This window comes from Eptesicus fuscus, chromosome 21 (assembly GCF_027574615.1).
Source record: "Eptesicus fuscus isolate TK198812 chromosome 21, DD_ASM_mEF_20220401, whole genome shotgun sequence".
In the NCBI taxonomy this organism is placed as follows: Eukaryota; Metazoa; Chordata; class Mammalia; order Chiroptera; family Vespertilionidae; genus Eptesicus; species Eptesicus fuscus.
Window position 1 is genome coordinate 34,522,268 of NC_072493.1, and position 20,152 is coordinate 34,542,419.

General features: G+C 46.1%; 1 protein-coding gene across 1 annotated transcript in view; it reads left to right on the plus strand.

Moving 5' to 3' along the window:
* Positions 1 to 20,152, plus strand: part of CFDP1 (craniofacial development protein 1) — a 114,783-nt gene that overhangs the window by 17,665 nt on the left and 76,966 nt on the right. Inside the window, exon 5 of the mRNA XM_008139670.3 lies at positions 15,312 to 15,431. Within this exon, the coding sequence (XP_008137892.3) occupies positions 15,312 to 15,431 (120 nt within the window). The remainder of the gene's footprint in view (positions 1 to 15,311; positions 15,432 to 20,152) is intronic.

Genomic DNA, 20,152 nt, shown 5'->3' on the forward strand with positions numbered 1-20,152 from the left:
TTGATTTTTAGAGAGAGATGAAGGGAGAGAGAGAAAAACATCGATGTGAGAGAGAAACATTAATTGGTTGCCTCCCATACGTGCCCCACCAGAGATGGAATCCACAACTTAGGCATATGCCCTGAGCGGGAATCGAACCTGCAGCTTTTTGGTGAATGGGATGACACTCTAACTGAGCCACCTGGGCTGGGCTAAAATAGGTATTCTTAAAAATAATATCTAAGTTTCCAGCAATTATTTCATCCAGTGAAAATACATCTTGGAACAAAGAATTTGGTAATAATAGTTTTATAGATGGTGTGGAGCAAAACTTTTTAATACTTAAAAAAAATTTCTCCCCAACTTTTTCTTCTGAAAAATTTCACTTTAAGTTTTTAATGAAGTAAAATAGCTTATTTTCTTCATGTTAATTTATCAATCTGAGTTGGGTTGATGACAATAGGACACCTGGAGGATAATGTATATGTAAATTATTTCTGTTGTTTTCTCTTCTTAAAAAGATAATATTCATCATAAAGAAATTAATCTTAGCCCTAGCTGGTTTGGTTCAGTGGATAGAGTTGTTGGCATTCGGACTGAAGGGTCCCAGGTTCAATTTCCGTCAAAGGCACAGGCCCTGGTTGCAGGCTTGATCCCCAGTAGGTGCAGGAGGCAGCCAATCAATGATTTTCTCTCATCATTGATGTTTCTATCTCTCTATCCCTTTCCCTTTCTCTCGAAATCAATAAAAATATATTTTAAAAAAAGAAATTAATCTCAGATATTCCCATGAGAATAGAAGTTTAGATTTTAAATCCATTTCACTAAGTTCAAGATTTTCATTTTTTTTTGAGAACCAAGATGGCGGCATAGGTTAAACACCTAACCTGCAGCCGGGCACAACAATTTCAAAAATACAACTAGAGGTCAGAACGGACATCGTCCAGAACCACAGGAAAGTTGGTGGACTGAAATGCCCACAGCTGGGGGGAAGGAGAAGGCCACGGGGACAGTCGGGGAAGCCGTAAAAGCCTGAGGTATGGAGAAACGGGCGGAGACACGAGCACACGCGCCTGCGGGGAGGATGGAACCGGAGAGGAGGGGGCGGCTGATGACCTGGCCGGAGTTCACTGGCAGGAAGGAGATAAAGGCTCCGGAGTGCGCTGAGCACTGGCTCCGATTGCACTGAACCCCATTCCAGGCGAAACCCTGGGAAACTCACTCACTTTCGCAACTCCGCCGCCCCCGCAGGCCGCCCGGCCCGGGACGCTGGGGACGCCGCGGCAGCGGCGGCGCCCGGAGCCCGGCGGCCTCCCAGCACCCGTCCCCGCCGCGCAGCCCCCGCGCGCCTGGTCCCGCGGGCCGCGCGCCCCACACACCGGACGGAGGCCCGGGCGCCCTCTCCGTGCACCTCCCGGCGGCGCTAGACTTCAGTAGAGTTGACTGAATTCAAGGGATTAAAAAGTATAAATTGGGGGGACGCCGCGGCGGCGACGTCCGGAGCACGGTGATGGCGGTGCCTGGAGCTCGGCGGCCGCCCAGCGCCCGTCCCAGCCTCGCAGCCCTCGCGCGCCTGGTTCCGCGGGACGCGCGCACCGCGCACCGGACGGAGGCCCGGGCGCCCTTTCCGTGCACCTCCCGGCGGCGCTAGACTTCAGTAGAGTTGACTGAATTCAAGGGATTAAAAAGTATAAATTGGGGGGACGCCGCGGCGGCGACGTCCGGAACACGGTGATGGCGGTGCCTGGAGCTCGGCGGCCGCCCAGCGCCCGTCCCAGCCGCGCAGCCCTCGCGTGCCTGGTTCCGCGGGACGCGCGCACCGCGCACCGGACGGAGGCCCGGGCGCCCTTTCCGTGCACCTCCCGGCGGCGCTAGACTTCAGTAGAGTTGACTGAATTCAAGGGATTAAAAAGTATAAATTGGGGGGGACGCCGCGGCGGCGACGTCCGGAACACGGTGATGGCGGTGCCTGGAGCTCGGCGGCCGCCCAGCGCCCATCCCAGCCGCGCAGCCCTCGCGCGCCTGGTTTCGCGGGACGCGCGCACCGCGCACCGGACGGAGGCCCGGGCGCCCTTTCCGTGCACCTCCCGGCGGCGCTAGACTTCAGTAGAGTTGACTGAAATGAAGGGATTAAGAAGTACAAATTGAGAAGTTTGAAAAAGATGGCGGCGGAGGTTAAAGGCTGTTCTGTTGCCTCGCACCCAGCGAAATCGGAGGGGATGAGGTGTGGAGGTGCGTGGGTCTGGCTGGTGGCGGGGGAAAGGGGCTTTTGTTCCAAACCTAAGGGAGATTAGCTCTCCATCACCCTGAAACCCATCTTCTGGCGAACCCCGGGAGACCCAGATGCCTGCGGGGAGAGGCGGGACTCTTGCAGAGGTGCGCCCAGCAATCAGTGTTTGCTGCGCTGGAGTGCGGAACGAGGGGACTTAGATACATGGAAGGCAGGAGGACCAGACTCACAGCCATCGAGGCTCGCCGCACCATGGCCTGTTGGCGCCCTGAGACCCCGCCCCGCCCTGGGACCCGCCCCGCATGTTTTGAAGACCTGCCCCGCAAGTCTTGCAGGCACACCTGCGCCCCAAGCAACGGCTTATGCATGTGGGTGGCCTGCCCTCTGGCAGCGGACCAGATGATCTGCTGTTCTAGTCGGACTGCTCCAGGGCCACTCAGACAGGAGGAAGAAACTACAGTTTTTGCTGTAATCCTTGCTGAGTGCCTAAGGCAGTAGCTGATCTACACCCCATTGGAGACTCAGAAACGAGGGCATCTAGTGGTCTGTGGGAGATGACACCAGATTTCAACCACGTGCATAAGGGACACATTCAACGGGAATATTCAGTGAGTGCCAAAGCTTTGCTGCACCAAGACCCGGCCCATAAACGTGTCTCCTGCACAGCAACTCTTCCTTTATAGACAAAGAGAGCCCCCCCAATGACACCAACAACAATCAAGACTTAACTATACAAAGGAGGACCAAGATGGAGGCATAGGGCGGAAGCCTGATTGTTGCCTACCACAACAACTTTGAGACTACGACAAGAGAGCAGAGCAGACACCATCCAAGACCACCATAGGGCTGGCTGAGTAGATGCTCTACAACTAGAATAAAAGAGGGGTATGTGGGATGATGCTGATGCCGGCGACCCAAAGACCACACTTTAAGAACTACAGCTCAGGCGACACAAAAGAACTATGGCTCAGGCGATACAACAGCGGCCTGGAACGTGCTCGGCGCAGTTCCCCCGGCGGTCTCCGGCTGAGGGGACGGCTCCACTGGCAGCCAAGCACGGACAGACGAGCCCCTATGAGACATGGGGTGGGAGACTCCACGCTTGCTGACCTCTGAGTCCGTCAAGAATCTCAACGCCCCGGAAGCGGCCAGGTGCGCATGCTCGGCGACGGGCCACCGATGCAGACCCAAGGGCCGACGCAGCGACGCCAGACTGGCCCACCGCCATGCACCGGGTGCACCGGAGCTTCGCCGAGCCGCCGCCCGACGAGTTCTGCAGCAGCCATACTGGAGCTCTGGAAGGATGGCCAGGGGAATTGCTGAGGGGGGATTGACCGGCAGGAATTGGGATCGGGAAGACGGGCCCCCGCTGAGACCCGGGTGCGGGCGGGGTTGCGCGCCTCTGGACTCGGGTGTGGTCACACTCCTCTGGGTATAAGTGAGGCCTCACGTCCCTGGGTCTAGGTGAGGCCACATGCCCCTGGGTCCAGGTGAGGCCGGACTCCGGGTCCGGGTGAGGCCAAGTGCCCCTGGACCCGGATGACGCTGGATCCCGTGCCCGGGCGAGGCCAAGCGCCCCTGGGTCTGGGAGAGCCCACACACCCCTGGATCCAGGCGAGACCATGTGTCCCTGGATCCGGGTGAGGCTGCGTGCACATAGGCCCGGGTGAGCCCAAGTGGCCCTGGGTCTGGGAGAGGCCAAGCGTCCCTGGGTCCGGGTGAGACCATGTGTCCCTGGATCCGGGTGATGCCTTGTGCACCTAGGCCCGGGTGAGCCCAAGTGGCCCTGGGTCTGGGAGAGGCCAAGCGTCCCTGGGTCCGGGTGAGACCATGTGTCCCTGGATCCGGATGAGGCCTCGTGCACCTAGGCCCGGGTGAGCCCAAGTGGCCCTGGGTCGGGGAGAGGCCAAGCTTCCCTGGGTCCGGGTGAGACCATGTGTCCCTGGATCTGGGTGAGGCCTCGTGCACCTAGGCCCGGGTGAGCCCAAGTGGCCCTGGGTCTGGGAGAGGCCAAGCATCCCTGGGTCCGGGTGAGACCATGTGTCCCAGGATCCGGGTGAGCCCTCGTGCACCTAGGCCCGGGTGAGCCCAAGTGGCCCTGGGTCTGGGAGAGGCCAAGCATCCCTGGGTCCGGGTGAGACCATGTGTCCCTGGATCCGGGTGAGGCATCGTGCACCTAGGCCCGGGTGAGCCCAAGTGGCCCTGGGTCGGGGAGAGGCCAAGCGTCCCTGGGTCCGGGTGAGACCATGTGTCCCTGGATCCGGGTGAGGCCTCGTTCACCTAGGCCCGGGTGAGCCCAAGTGGCCCTGGGTCTGGGAGAGGCCAAGCATCCCTGGGTCCGGGTGAGACCATGTGTCCCAGGATCCGGGTGAGGCCTCGTGCAGCTAGGCCCGGGTGAGCCCAAGTGGCCCTGGGTCTGGGAGAGGCCAAGCGTCCCTGGGTCCGGGTGAGACCATGCGTCCCTGGATCTGGGTGAGGCCTCGTGCACCTAGGCCCGGGTGAGCCCAAGTGGCCCTGGGTCTGGGAGAGGCCAAACGTTCCTGGGTCTGGGTGAGACCATGTGTCCCTGGATCCGGGTGAGGCCTCGTGCACCTAGGCCCGGGTGAGCCCAAGTGGCCCTGGGTCTGGGAGAGGCCAAGCGTTCCTGGGTCCGGGTGAGACCATGTGTCCCTGGATCCGGGTGAGGCCTCGCGCACCTAGGCCCGGGTGAGCCCAAGTGGCCCTGGGTCTGGGAGAGGCCAAGCGTCCCTGGGTCCGGGTGAGACCATGCGTCCCTGGATCTGGGTGAGGCCTCGTGCACCTAGGCCCGGGTGAGCCCAAGTGGCCCTGGGTCTGGGAGTGGCCAAACGTTCCTGGGTCTGGGTGAGACCATGTGTCCCTGGATCCGGGTGAGGCCTCGTGCACCTAGGCCCGGGTGAGCCCAAGTGGCCCTGGGTCTGGGAGAGGCCAAGCGTCCCTGGGTCCGGGTGAGACCATGTGTCCCTGGATCCGGGTGAGGCCTCGTGCACCTAGGCCCGGGTGAGCCCAAGTGGCCCTGGGTCTGGGAGAGGCCAAGCGTCCCTGGGTCCGGGTGAGACCATGTGTCCCTGGATCCGGGTGAGGCCTCGTGCACCTAGGCCCGGGTGAGCCCAAGTGGCCCTGGGTCTGGGAGAGGCCAAGCGTCCCTGGGTCCGGGTGAGACCATGTGTCCCTGGATCCGGGTGAGGCCTCGTTCACCTAGGCCCGGGTGAGCCCAAGTGGCCCTGGGTCTGGGAGAGGCCAAGCGTCCCTGGGTCCGGGTGAGACCATGTGTCCCAGGATCCGGGTGAGGCCTCGTGCACCTAGGCCCGGGTGAGCCCAAGTGGCCCTGGGTCTGGGAGAGGCCAAGCGTCCCTGGGTCCGGGTGAGACCATGCGTCCCTGGATCCGGATGAGGCCTCGTTCACCTAGGCCCGGGTGAGCCCAAGTGGCCCTGGGTCTGGGAGTGGCCAAACGTTCCTGGGTCTGGGTGAGACCATGTGTCCCTGGATCCGAGTGAGGCCTCGTGAACCCAGGCCCGGGTGAGGCCACGTGCCCCTGGGTCTGGGAGAGGCCAAGCGTCCCTGGGTCCAGGTGAGACCATGCGTCCCTGGATCCGGATGAGGCCTCGTGCACCTAGGCCCGGGTGAGCCCAAGTGGCCCTGGGTCTGGGAGAGGCCAAGCGTCCCTGGGTCCGGGAGAGACCATGTGTCCCTGGATCCAGGTGAGGCCTTGTGCAACTAAGCCCGGGTGAGGCCACGTGCCCCTGGGTCTGGGAGAGGCCAAGCGTCCTTGGGTACGGGTGAAGCCAGATCCTGGGTCCGGGTGAGGCCGTGCGCCCCTGGATCCATCCAAGTGAGGCTGGGTCCCAGGCCCGGGTGAGACCACACGCCCCTTGGGTATGGGTGAGGCCACGTGCCCCTTAGTCCAGGTGACGCCGTGCCCCTGGGATCGGCCGAGACCAAACCAGAGGGAGTCAGACCTCCATTACCACCATTTGTCCACCATCCAGAGCTGAGGGGTCAGTGCTGACATGTACACATAAGGAACTACTGGACATCGAAATTGGGTCTCAAAAGAACTGTTGGTCCAGGGGGAAGCTCGCTACAGATTGATTCATTTGCCTGTCAGCATAAATATTATTGCTCGTCTCACATTCAGTTCTTATTAGTATATATCTAGTGACATTTGATCTCGTTCATCTAGAGGAAATGAAGAACAACATAGACTGAGCAACAAGAACAGAACCAGAAGCAAGGAGGCATCGATCGGACTATCGGGCTTCAGAGGGAGGATAGGGGAGGGTAGGGGGAGGGTGGGGGGAGGGGGAGAGTTCAACCAAAGGACCTGTATGCATGCATATAAGCCTATCCAACGGTTAAGTTCAACAGGGGATTGGGGCATGCGTGGGGAGAGGGGTGGGATGGGAATGGGGGGATGAGGACAAATATGTGACACCTTAATCAATAAAGAAATTAAAAAAAAAAAATTAAAAAAAAAAAAAAAAAAAAAAGATTTTCATTTTTACTTTTGTCTGAAATGAAGCCAGTGATACTGTATTTTCAAAGTTCATCTTTAGTACTTTATCAGTATCCTGCCCATTTCAATAGTTTATCTTGTCAAATTATAACTAAATTTAAGTTATACTTCTGGATGCATGAATTTCTTGTGTGTAGGTATTATTTTGATAGAAAATACAGTTCTAAACCTTCTATAAAACTGTTAATCAATAGTAACTCTGTTCTTCCAGGCATCTTAATTTTTATTGTTTACCCTTATATTTTATTTGCTACTGAAAAACATGTTGACACGTCCTTGCATGGGAGTATTAAGATTATTAAACATAACAAAGATATCACAGAAATAAGTAAGTTTTACTGTCTAGTTGAGATCTTTAAAATTGGGAAGGACCTGATTATTTTTTCTTTTGGAAACACTGTTTATTTCCTAGTTTATCATTCTCAACAGCATTTTTCTCTTTCATAACCATTGTATTTCAGCATGCATTATAGCATATTCACATTTATGATCAGCTTTCAGTTTATCACATATAAAGTCATTTAAAATTTTAAGGCATTAACCTTAGATAATTCATAATCTTTACTACTGTAGCAAGATCTTTTTGGTAGCAAGACTTTTCTCGATGAAGGAAGCAGTGTGTTCATGTACATTCTAGCACAAGCTTCTTAATCTAAATTGTTTTTCCATCTTGCCAGCAGTGCCATTGGAATATACTCTTCCAAACACTTTATACTTCAAATCACATTTGTTGACAATATGACCCTAGTTTTGTTATACAGATTAGTGTCCGGTATGTTTGTCAGCAAGAAACTGATAAAAGAATCCTTTATATCACCCTTATGTTTAAATCACAAACATACCATGATAATTTTCATGTTTGGAGTAATCTGGCATTCTTCAAATTGCATTGAAAAATCACTTTGCTTGCTTTATTCTAGTTTTCACTATCATAAGCCAGAGCCTGAACTACTTCAAGCTTTGGTGTCATTGGAAAGTTGTACTTGAATTACTTTCTTTGTCACAGATTTCCAAGCAAACATTTTTGATACATTCTTTTACTAGTTAGTGTCTTGGTAATGTTTTTTGTTTATTTTTTAGTTAGCAACCAAATGTGCTCCTTTCTCAGAAAGCCGCAATTCACTAATGTTAATGTATGGAATTTTGCATCTGTTTCTATTGACTTTTTAGTTTAGTACTCTTTCTTCCGAAGAATTCTTTTGATTTGAACTTATTTCTTTATGTTTTGTATGTAAATGTTGCATTAGCCAAAACATCACTGCAAAGAACTCACTTTGGTTTTAGTACTGCATGATCAATGTGGCTCGGTGGTTGAGCATCGACCCATGAACCAGGTCATGGCACATGCCAGGGTTGCAGGCTTGATCCCCAGTAGGTGGCGTGCAGGAGGCAGCCTATCAATGATTCTCTCTCATCATTGATGTTTCTATATCTCTCTCCCTCTCTCCTCTCTGAAGTCAATAAAAATACATTAAAAAAATAAGAGGACTTGTAGAATAAAAACAGTGTGAACTTGGTTGTTGTCCTTCATTTCTTTGGAATTATTTCCATTATTGTCTTGTGGTTTATGACTACTGCTGCATTCAGAAAAGATGTGGGATGTAGAGAAAAGGGAACCCTAGTACACTGCTGGTGGGATTGCAGATTGGTGCAGCCATTATGGAAAACTGTATGGAGTTTCCTCAAAAAATTAAAATTGGAACTGCCATTTGACCCAGTGATCCCACTTCTAGGAATATATCCTAAGAAATTCGAAACACCAATCAGAAAGAATGTATGCACCCCTGTGTTCATAGCAGTGCAATTTACAATAGCTAAGATCGGGAAACAGCCCAAGTGCCCATCAGCAGATGAGTGGATAAAAAAGCAGTGGTACATTTACACTGTGGAATCCTATGCAGCAGTAAAAAAAATAAAAAAGATCTCTTACTCTTTGAGACAGCATGGAGGGACCTGGAGAGTATTATGCTAAGCGAAATAAATCAGTCAGAGAAAGACAAGTATCACATGTTCTTATTCATATGTGAAATCTAATGAACAAAATAAACTGATGAATAAAATAGATCCAGAGACATAGCAGCATAGAAGAGACTGCGGAATCTCAGAGAGAAGGCGGGGGAAGATGGGTGGGTGGGAAGACATCAACCAAAGAACTTGTATGCATATATGCATAACCCATGGATACAGACAATAGGGTGGGGTGGGGGGTGGGGGCAGGCTGGAAGTGGTTAATGGGGGGAAAAAGGGAGACATGTAATACTTTCAACAATAAAGATTTAATTTACAAAAGAAAAAAGAAAAGATGTGTTTTCTTCACAAAAACAGTGAGGCTGCCTGACCGGTGTGGCTCAGTAGTCGAGCATTGTCCTTTGAACCAGGAGGTCACAGCTCTATTCCTGGTCAGGGCACATGCCTGGGTTGTGGTCTGGATCCCTCATAGGGGGAGTGCAGGAGGCAACCGATCAATGATTCTCTCTCATTATTTGGGACAAGATGGATGGGCCTAGAGGGTATTATACTAAATGAATAAGTCAGACAGACAGACAGACAAATACTATATTATTTCACTTATATGTGGAAATCTAAAGAAGAAAATAAATGAACAAACAAAAATAGACTTATACAGAGAACAAATTTTTTTTTAAATTTTTTTATTGATTAAGGTATCACATATTTGTCCTCGTCCCCCCATTTTCATCCCACCCCCCTCCCTACACATGCCCCCACCCCTCTGTTGTCCTTAACCGCTGGTTGGGCTGATATGTCTGCACACAGTCCTTTGGTTGATCTCTCCCTTTATCCCCACCCTTCCCTACCCTCCCCCCGAGGCCCGACAGTCTGACCCATGCCTCCTTGTTTCTGGGTCTGTTCTTGTTCATCAGTCTATGTTGTTCATTATTTCCCCTAGATGAGTGGATCATGTGCTATTAGAAATACACTTATAAGTACCGAAAATGAGACAAGCAATAATGGTTATGGTGACAGGCAAATGAATCGGTCTGTAATGAGTTTCTTTCTGGGCCAACAGTTCTTTTGAGACCCAATTTTAATGTCCAACAGTTCCTTATGTGTACATGTCAGCACTGACATTTCAGTTCATACAGAGAACAAATTGATGGTTGCCAGATAGGAGAGGGGGGCTAGGTGAAAAAGGTTAAGGAATTGAGTACAAATTGGCAGTTACAAAATAGTCACGGGGGTGTAAAGTACAGTTTAGGGAATACTATATAGTCAGTAATATTGTAATACTTGTGTATAGTATCAGATGGATACAAGACTTATCAGGGGGATCACTGTGTAAGTTAAATGTCTAACTACTATGCTGTATACCTGAAACTTAATATAATATTCTATGTCAACTGTAATAAAAAAAAAATAGAACAATTACAATTTTAAAAATCAATGCTTACATTTTATCACATTTTTGGATTTTAGTTGACAAAATCACCTAAGCACATTCTAATGTGGTCTTTCTGCACATGACTAATACTCATGTGACCACCTTGCAATTTTGACAGTACCTGAATTGATCTATATTCTGTTTAATGCAGTGAGTCCACTGATCATGTCTTGAATATTATGACATTGTCAAATTGTAAACAAGTTTCTAAATACTATTCTGTACCTACCTTGTTTTGGGCCAATAACAGATTGTTTTGCAGCCCACATTTTAAGTAGCTTTTTATGTAATTCTATTCAGATTTCCCCTAGTTATTCCAGTAATGTTCTTTATAACTATTTCTTGTTCAGTCCAACATCCAACCCAGGATTGCATACTGCATTTAGTCTTTTTAGCCTCCTTGAAATTAGAACTATTCTAAAGCCTTTTTGTATTTCTTGACATATATTGTTTGAGTTAATCTGTATTGTAGAATGTCCCTCAATTTGGATTGTTGAATTGTTTCTTCATGCATAGAGTCAGATTAATAACTTTAGATAAAAATGCTACATTAATGATGTTTTGTCCTCGCTGCACCCAGTATTGGTGGTGATAAGTTAAACCTCTTAAGGCAGTGGTCGGCAAACTCATTAGTCAGCAGAGCCAAATATCAACAGTACAACAATTGAAATTTCTTTTGAGAGCCAAATTTTCTAACGCCACTTCTTCAAAATAGACTCGCCTAGACCGTGGTATTTTGTGGAAGAGCCACACTCAAGGGGCCAAAGAGCTGCATGTGGCTCGAGAGCAGCAGTTTGCTGACCACAGACTTAAGGCAATATCTTTCAGAATTCTCCATTGTGAAAACACCCTTTTCCTTGCTAAACAGTCATTTTGCAGATCCATTAAATAATTCTTGACCAGAGATCACCCTGGAAACTATGGAGTTGTCCAATAGAGGGTAGCATACACTGATGGTAAACCTTTTGAAGGCCTACAAAAATAATATTTAAAGTGTTTAATATACCTTTAGAAATAAGATTTGCATTATTTTCCATGTGTCATATGGGACATCTAAGAAAGATCCTATATAATAAAAGCCTAATATGCTAAGTGTCCGGTCATCTGTTCAACCAATCGAAGTGTAATATGCTAATGATATGCTAAGGCCGCTCAACCGCTCGCTATGATGTGTACTGACCACCAGGGGGCAGACACTCCGACTGGTAGGTTAGCTTGCTGCTGGGGTCCAGCTGATCGCAACTGAGTGAGATAGGCCGGACATGCTCTGGAGCCCTCCTGCGGGCCCTCCCCAGATGGCTAACCTCCCACGCCCCTCCCCGGCCCCGACCATGCACTGATGGGGTCCCTCGGCCTGGCCTGTGCCCTCTTGCAATGCGGGACCCCTCGGGGGATGTCAGAGAGCCAGTTTTGGCCCAACAGCAGAATGACCGGTCACTATGATGCGCACTGACCACCAGGGGGCAGACGCTCAATGCAGGAAGCCAGAAGCCAGGCTCATGGCTGGTGAGCGCAGCGGTGGTGGCGGGTGCCTCCCACCTCCACGGCAGCGCTAACGATGTCTGACTGATGGCTTAAGCCTGCTCTCAAGCCATTAGTCAGACATCCCCCGAGGGCTCCCGGACTGTGAGAGGGCACTGGCCAGGCTAAGGGACCCCCCCCCCCGAGTGCACGAATTTCATGCACCAGGCCTCTAGTTTATTATAACAACCACTGGTTCTACATAAGAGTAAGAAAAGTTGGTGAGTAACTGTTATTTTGAGAAATCATTAAATTTCCTGATCAAATTAAATTTTATCGACTTATTACTATTTATTAACAAAGTTGTTTGACACAAATTTCCTATTTCACTTTTAAAGCAAATGATTGCCAATTTTAAATACTGGGTGGATATTCAGGGAGACTGCTATTTCTATGATTTGTCAGAAGAGGGCAGCACCATATCTGTCAACAAATAGCAGGGAAGCACTTTTTCATAAATATAACACATACTCAAAAGTAATACATGCTTATTACTTTTAAAACATACATTATAGAGCTATATAACATGACAAGTCAGAGTTCTCTAACTCTTCTAAAGAAAACTAAATAGCAATTTTGCAGGATTTTTTAAACTTAAATAATTTATATTTAAATTTATCTATCGTAGGGAACTCTCATGTAGGGACTTGGAAGGCCTGAACTTTAATTGACAACCAGATGCAAATGTAGTGTCTAGATTCAAGCATATCTTTAATCTCTTCATGTCATTCTGATTTTTTTTTTTTTGTATGAAGTTAAGAGCATTATTACATCTTTAACAAATGATAGAAAGAACTAGTGATGACTGGGAAGAATTTGTAAGTATAAGCATATGGTAGCATTAGTACAAGTTAGTCTTTTAGTTTTTTCTAATTATATTTTAATAGTTAAATTTTGGGTCTTCAAACTCCCACTCCCCCCCCCCACACACACACACACTTGAAAAATGTGTAGCTTATTAACCATGGGGAATGAGGAAAAGTAGTATTTTTTATCCTTCCCTATCACATACCATCTGAGCCAGTTAGCTCAGACTTTCCTAAATGATTCACCTTTTGGAAAAGGCTAGTCATGGAAAGTTTGTGCCTAAATAAATACTTTTCAGGAAGTTCTGAGTAAGTGAAAATGAACTTAAAATGTAATTTCTGCTGATAACACTTGAATTAACTACTGCTAATAGTGGGCATTTTCCCGTCAGGATTCCCTCATATATTAGAAGTGGTCTGTAATTTAAACCACTCCTACTTGAAGATATTTGATAGCTGGATCTCTTCTTATTGCTTGTTAAAAGTGAAGTTCTTTTAGGTGTACTATCAATGAAGAGTAATCTGCTAATACTACTTTATGTCAATTAGCAAAGACCCTGAGAGAAATACACCAGTTTATAGAACGTGTTTCCTAGTCAATATGAATAGGACTTTGACACTAGAAATTCAGAGATACTCTCACAGTTATACTTTTTTCCGTGCTCCCTTTTTGGAACTTAACTATAGATCATGTATTGTCATACTTGTTTTCATGGTTGGCTGCCCTGATAGACTGTGAGCCCCTTAAGGGCAGAGGCCATGTCATTTTTGTTAATAGGTCCCACATCTACAGGGTTCTCTCTAGCATTGCTACTTAATCTCTGACTAGTCTTGAAAAAGTAACTGAATCCCTTAAGATTTAATTTTTCTCACTCATAAAATGTAAATGTGTTCGCTGTTGCTGTGGAACTACTGTGTAACAAGCCATCCCAAGACTCAGTGGTATACACCAATAAGCATTTATTTATTGCTAGTGTGTTTCTGGCTGGTTGGGGCTCAGGTGATCTAGGCTTGGCTCCAAGCTACTGGTTGGTTCAGATCTGCAGCATGTGTCTTTCACCCACCTTGGACCAACAGCTGCTTGAGGCATATTCTTTTTATGGCTAGAGAGTGTCAAGGAGCACGTGAAACTACAGAAACATTTAAAGCTTCTGTTGCTGTCAAATCAGTTAGCATCTGACCGATCACTGAAACAAATCATGTGTCCAAGGTTAACATCAGTGGGGTGGGAAGTAGGTTAAGAGGGAAGGAATGAATATTTGCTCCATGATGGTTTAATCTATCATATACATTCTCTCTCTTAGTTTTGACTCTTGACTCTTACTGCTGAGAGGTTCGTTTGGGAGAGTTGAGAAGACACAAATTAAACCTTGTAGAAAGTAGGTCCAGATTTTAGAGGACTTTGAAGGCAAGATTCAGCAGCTTATGTTTGATTCTTGAGTAATACTTAGCCATCACAAGACCTTGAGTAGGGGACTGAGTTTTTTAAGTCACCCTTCAAGAGTAACTCAGCAATCTTTCCCAGTGAAGACTCTATTTTTCTTTCCTTTTTTCTTTTTCCCCAGTGAAGATTCTTAATATTAAACTCTCAAACTTATATTCTGTGCCACTTTTGTGGGTGACAGAGTACTGAGTGCAGGAGTGAGATGACTCTTGATAAGAAAATTTGGTTCTGCTCCTAAGTAGCCTACAAGGAAGGAGAGAAGAGATACTTACATTCCTGCAAAGATGGAATTTATAGGATTCACCTGTCATTATTCTTGGCCAGTCTTATTCTGGATGACCTGGTTGAACACCCATAATACATTGACTATAATTTTCCACCCTCCAGATGGATTGGAATTTAAACAAAATTCCTCAGATGTTTTTGAATTGGCAAGCCTAGGCAGGCATTAGGCATTTCTCTTTCTTTATCTGAAATTTCAGGCACCATGAATATCCTTCTTTGCTCCTTATTTGATCATCAGTTTTATTGAGGGCAGATTTCTGCAGTTTCGAAATTGGGTAGGATTCTCAACTATAATTTTCTTCCATTCCCAAATTAGTGCCAAATTAGCCAGCTTTAAGGGATCTTGTTTCATCTTCGGGTTCTAGGTGTAGAATAGGACCTTCTGCAGAGTATTTTCAAATGTTTATACTGTTGCTTTTCTCTTTGAAGTAAAACCAGTATTTTTCTCCCAAATATTTCATCTCCCCATTCCAATTTTTACTAGGCCTTTAAATATATATATATATGAATATATATGTGTGTGTGTGTGTGTGTGTGTGTGTGTGTGTGTATTATTGATTTCAGAGAAGAAGGGAAAAGGAGAGAGAGAGAAACATCAGTGATAAGAGAGAATCATCGATCAGCTGACTCCTGCACGCCCCCTACTGGGGATTGATAACCCAGGCATGTGCCCTTGACCGAAATCGAACCTGGGATCCTTCAGTCTGCAAGCCAATGCTCTATCCACTGAGCCAAACCAACTAGAGCTTTACTAGACCTTTAAATGTGAGTCCTAATCTACATGTGAGGTGAAGTAGGAGAGCCTTTTTCAGCCTTCACATCAATAACCCACAAGGACTGTGATTCAGTAATGACTACTGGAGTGTTTCATGCTGACAGAAGTAATGGAGGGGATTTTAGAGAGCTCAAATTTATATGCATTGCTGTTTCATTTAGCATGGGAAAATGTCTTTATCTAGAACTTGTAGTAAACTTGAATCATAAAGCTTAGCAGCCAGAACTTACTGAAAGCCCAGTGGGTGTTTTTCCTTGTTATTTATTCCCTTTATTTAGATTTTGTTTCTGTCTTTTTAATTCTTTTGTAAACTTAATGTTTCCTTCCTTGGCACAGGGTGACTAAGGAAGTGGATGCTACATCGAAAGAGGCCAAATCCTTCTTCAAGCAAAATGAGAAAGAAAAACCACAGTCTAATGTCCCTTCAACTCTGGCGTCACTCCCTGCCGGGTCAGGGTGAGTATTCTAGTCCCAGGCCCAGGTGTACCTGGCACATTGGAGAAGCTGTTTTCGGTATAAGGACCCGCTGTCATGACTCCTTTCCTGAAAGGGAAGGAATTATGCTGCTGCTCTGCCTTTGCTGAAATATTTGCCAAATGGAAGAGGCAAAGGAAAACTCGCCATTGGTCTCTCTTTGACACCAGCCTGAAAAAAGTCCTGGTTTACAGGGTTGATCACAGGGCTGAACATGTAGTAAACTTTACATTTAAAAAAAATAACTTACAAATAAAAATATCAGCAGTTCTTCAGAACATCTAATGAAGATTTGGGTTGAGTACTCCGATCCCATAAGGACCTCAAAGGAACATAAAAAGATGAAAGCTGATTTACAAATAATTCTATTAACACATTTTCAGGAACTTAATAGATTTTCTTCCTTCATATATTCTATATTACTTGAGTTATTTTTAGCTGAAGACTAGAATAGAAATCTTTTCTCTTTGGAGAAATCTTTCTCTTTGGAGAAAATAAAAACCTCTTTCTTCTTAACCTAGATGTAAGAAGTAAAGCCTCACAGTAAATATGAGAAACCAGGGCACTAGCCTACAGAGAAGTGAACATGGACCACCCCCCATAGGTAGCACTGATCACCTGCTGACTCCTCTGGGGAACTCTGTGTCCTTGAGATATTTGGGGTAGAAAAGTCACCAATAGGGGCTTTTCTGACCCTTCTGTCAGAGCTTGCTGCTTCTTCCCTCCTCAAACATACTTTATGTCATTGCTATGAATAGCAAAGTTGTTGTTTTTTTACATTTAAAAAAATTAGTTTTTCTATCATATTAGGAGCTTTTCTAGGACAGGCCTTTCTCATCTCTGCAGCCCTGAATCCAAACAATGCTAAGTTTCACTGGTGTACTCACTAGGGTTACGTTTACCCAGAAGCAAACCCTGAGATAGAAGCTTGAGTGCAAGTCTTTACTGTGAGAGGTGATTCCAGGAAGCCCCAGTAGGCAGGTGAGAAGGGGTGGGAAGGAAGCCAGCACAGGTTGCATTACCCAGCAGGTTGCTGCTGGTGGTGGCTGGTCTTCAGTCCTGCTGTGAGGAACTCAGGGAGATTGTGAAGAACATGGCCAGGGCGAAAAGGCTGGGATATTTATCCTCCAACTCCCATCGGTCCTCAGGCTGGGGGCTGCAGGGGCTCTAGTAAGGTGCTGCTCTCATGGTATGCCATGGTGGTGAGTGTGAGGACATGTGGCTCGGGCTCTGTGCACATCTGCGCCATGCTCTGTATCTGCTTCTTACTACAAGTATTTCTCTCGCTGGAGAAACTAGGTTGCAGGGGTCATGTTGTAGTTACACAGAAACCTAAGAAGCAAAAGGATTGAGTGCTTTCTACCCCAGTGGGAATGATATAAACACAGACCAAGGCAGCTATGGGAGGACCATGGTAATGTGAACAGAGTTCTCCAGGCCTGCCCCTGAACTTTTTAAGTTGTGGTTTGCAATCATTTAAAAGAAATAAAATGGAATAAAAAATATTAGAGGACATCACATATTAAGAGTAAATATTGTTTCATGACATTTTTTATTTCAGTTATTGATGTGTTTGTCACAAAATAAACTATTTTTAGTGAGGGTTGAGATTTTTAAAAAGTGAGGCTGTAGGCTAAGCAACATGTTTTTAGCCTTATAATCATTATATTGTTTGAAAGAGATTCTCTTCAGACCAGTAGCTTTCAGACTTTATTGACTGCCACTCAAAGTAAGGAATACATTTTACAGTATCCCCTAGTACATCCATAAACATAGGTATGTAAAAAAGTGAAATAGTATTTCCCTTTACTATATATGATTAACTCTGATTTTCTACCTTACGTTATTATGTCAAGGATGTGTTATTTTAAAAAATGTTATAACTCACTTAATTTATTTCACAATCTACTACAACCTGAATTTGAAAAAATCCTGCTTTAGGTTTAGGCTATATATGGAGTTAGCCTCTGCAGGCTTTTACTTGGGTTACTGATGTTATTAAGTAATGTCTCTTGCATTTATTAAAAGTGTTACTATGAATGTTACCTCTGGATTAAGTACCAAATATTACTTAAGTACTAAGATTCTATCTTAGGTTTCTAGCATAGTTTCAGCTAGCACCATTTTCACTCCTAGCCCCCTTGGTTGTTTTTTGTTTTGTTTTTTTGTAAGAGAACATTTATTTGGCGGAAGGGGGGGGGTGAAAAAAAAAAAAGAAAACATTTATTTGGTAAATTATAGAGGTAGAAAAAGTAATTCCTAGAAGAAATGGGCTTAGCAAACAAGTTCTAGAGGTAAAGGAAGGGCTCTTGGAACTTGGGAGTGAGGAAGCTAATGGTAAAGTGTCTGGAGGGTAGGGGTGGAAAGAGAGGGGGAGGGGGAAAGGAAAGGGAAAGGGAAAGGCACAGGCGGGCTCCCAGGAGGGCATTTCTTTTTCTTTTTTTAAAAAAAATATTTTATTGATGTTTTACAGAGAGGAAGGGAGAGAGATAGAGAGTCAGAAACATCGATGAGAGAGAAACATCGATCAGCTGCCTCCTGCATCCCCCTCCCCCTCACTGGGGATGTGCCCACAACCAAGGTACATGCCCTTGACTGGAATCGAACCTGGGACCTTTCAGTCCGCAGGCTGACGCTCTGTCCACTGAGGCAAACCGGTTTCGGCCAGGAGAGCATTTCTTAATATAATTCCTATTGATACTTAGAGAATCAATATGTTTCAGAAAATACTCTGTTGCTATGATTATGAAGCTAACTAGAGAAGGGAGAAGTGGCAGCTTAACAAGGTCAACTTGTTTGTCACTAAGTCACTCACATGGAAAGATCACTGCATCCTGTAACCATGCCTTTTCTTTCTTAGGATCACAGCCTTTCTAGGATAAGAAATCTGCTGGGCGGGGGGGATCTGCAGATATGATATCTGTATTAGGGAGACCCAGCGGGAAACAGATGGTATCCTCATATTAGGATACTTTGAGGAGAGTTTAATAACTCACAAAGTGCTGAAAAACCAAAGGGATAGGAATAGTGTGGTGTCCGCGGGGCTGGGTAATAATGAGGCTCCATTACCACCCCTAGACCTGAAGAGATAGGAGGGGAAGCAGTTTATGGCAGACAGAGAGGGCCTCCTGACAGGAGCTGAGGCCTTCACTTGAGTGATGGACCCTCTTGGGGGTTCTGTGGGAATAAAGACACAGATCTCCCTTCTTCCATCTCTTGCCAGGATACTCCAGTGACCACTGAGTCATGTGAAAGAAAAGGTTATTCTGACACTTTTTTAAATGGTAAGGAAGACTTAGGATTATTGCAATAGATATTAAGACTACCACAATATGGGAGAGAGATAAGGCTCAACTTTGAAAACAGTAAAGACCGCTGAGGATTCATAGCCAAGGAGCAGAATGAGAGAGAGAGGGCGGGATCAGTGGGTGGAATATGACTAAGAGGAGACATCAGGGGTGGGGGAATTCTTGCTGAACCTACTTAACAGGATTCTTGCTGAAGGCAGGCTAGGAATTATACATCAAAAGTGGGAAATGAGGAATTCGATCAGATAATGAGAGTGATCAGATATTAAGAATGGGGGATTCTCTTTAAACTGACTTTGCAGGATTCTTGCTAAAACTGGACTACTAGCATGCAAGCCCAGTAAGGACAGGGCCCAAGACTGAAGCCTAGTAGAGAAGAGGGCTCAAAGAAGCTTGACTAAACTTTGATCCAGAAGAAAGTCTTTTGCTGGTCCAGGACAGCATCTGGGGCAGAGAGCAGCCTGAAGGAGGACTTAAAGGGAATCAGCTGATGAACCATCTTTCAATAGATTAATGAACTACTTACTGACTCCCTTATAAAGTGAAATTTGATCAGAATCAGTTTTTTTTAAAGTTATAATGAAACATATAACAGATACAAGGATATGTTTGCCTGAGTAAAAAAGCCCTCAAGAGTTGTACATGAAAATGGGGACTCATTTGAATTTCTGAATAAATCTAGAAGATGACACTCAAGGTTGGCCTGATTGTTTTTCTTACATCTCAAAAAGCTTGTACAGCCCTAACCAGTTTGGCTCAGTGGATAGAGCGTCGGCTTGCAAACTGAAGGGTCCCAGGTTCGATTCCGGTCAAGGGCATTTACCTTGATTGCGGCACATCCCCAGTAGGGGGTGTAAAAGAGATAGCTGATCCATGATTCTCTCTCATTGATGGTTCTAACTCTCTATCCCTCTCCCTTTCTCTCTGTAAAAAAAATCAATAAAATATATATTTAAAAAAACAACAAAAAAAAGCTTGTACAGCTGTAATTGTGCTTGGGAAAAGACAGGGTCAGGAGGAATTCAGCTGACCTGGGGTGTCTAAGTGGGCACATTTTATCAGTGCCAACATTAGTGTCTGCTGCAGGCTGCACATGCATGTTATGGAAAATCTTTTTAGGGAGAAAAATCTATAGGAATAATCTAATTTATTAAAAGAAAATTATTCTAATATTTTCCACAGACTTATTTTAATTCTTGGAGTTGCTTCAGTTTATAGAAATTGTCCAGCAGAAACACTTTATTTATTTATTTTTCTTCTCTCTAAACAGATTTAAGCAATACAGGAAAACCAGAGCAGCAGAGTAAAACATCCTGTCCCACATCCTTTGCTAGCAAATAAGAACAGATTTACAGCAGCAAATGTTTGTAACTGAAAATGCATTTCCTCCACATG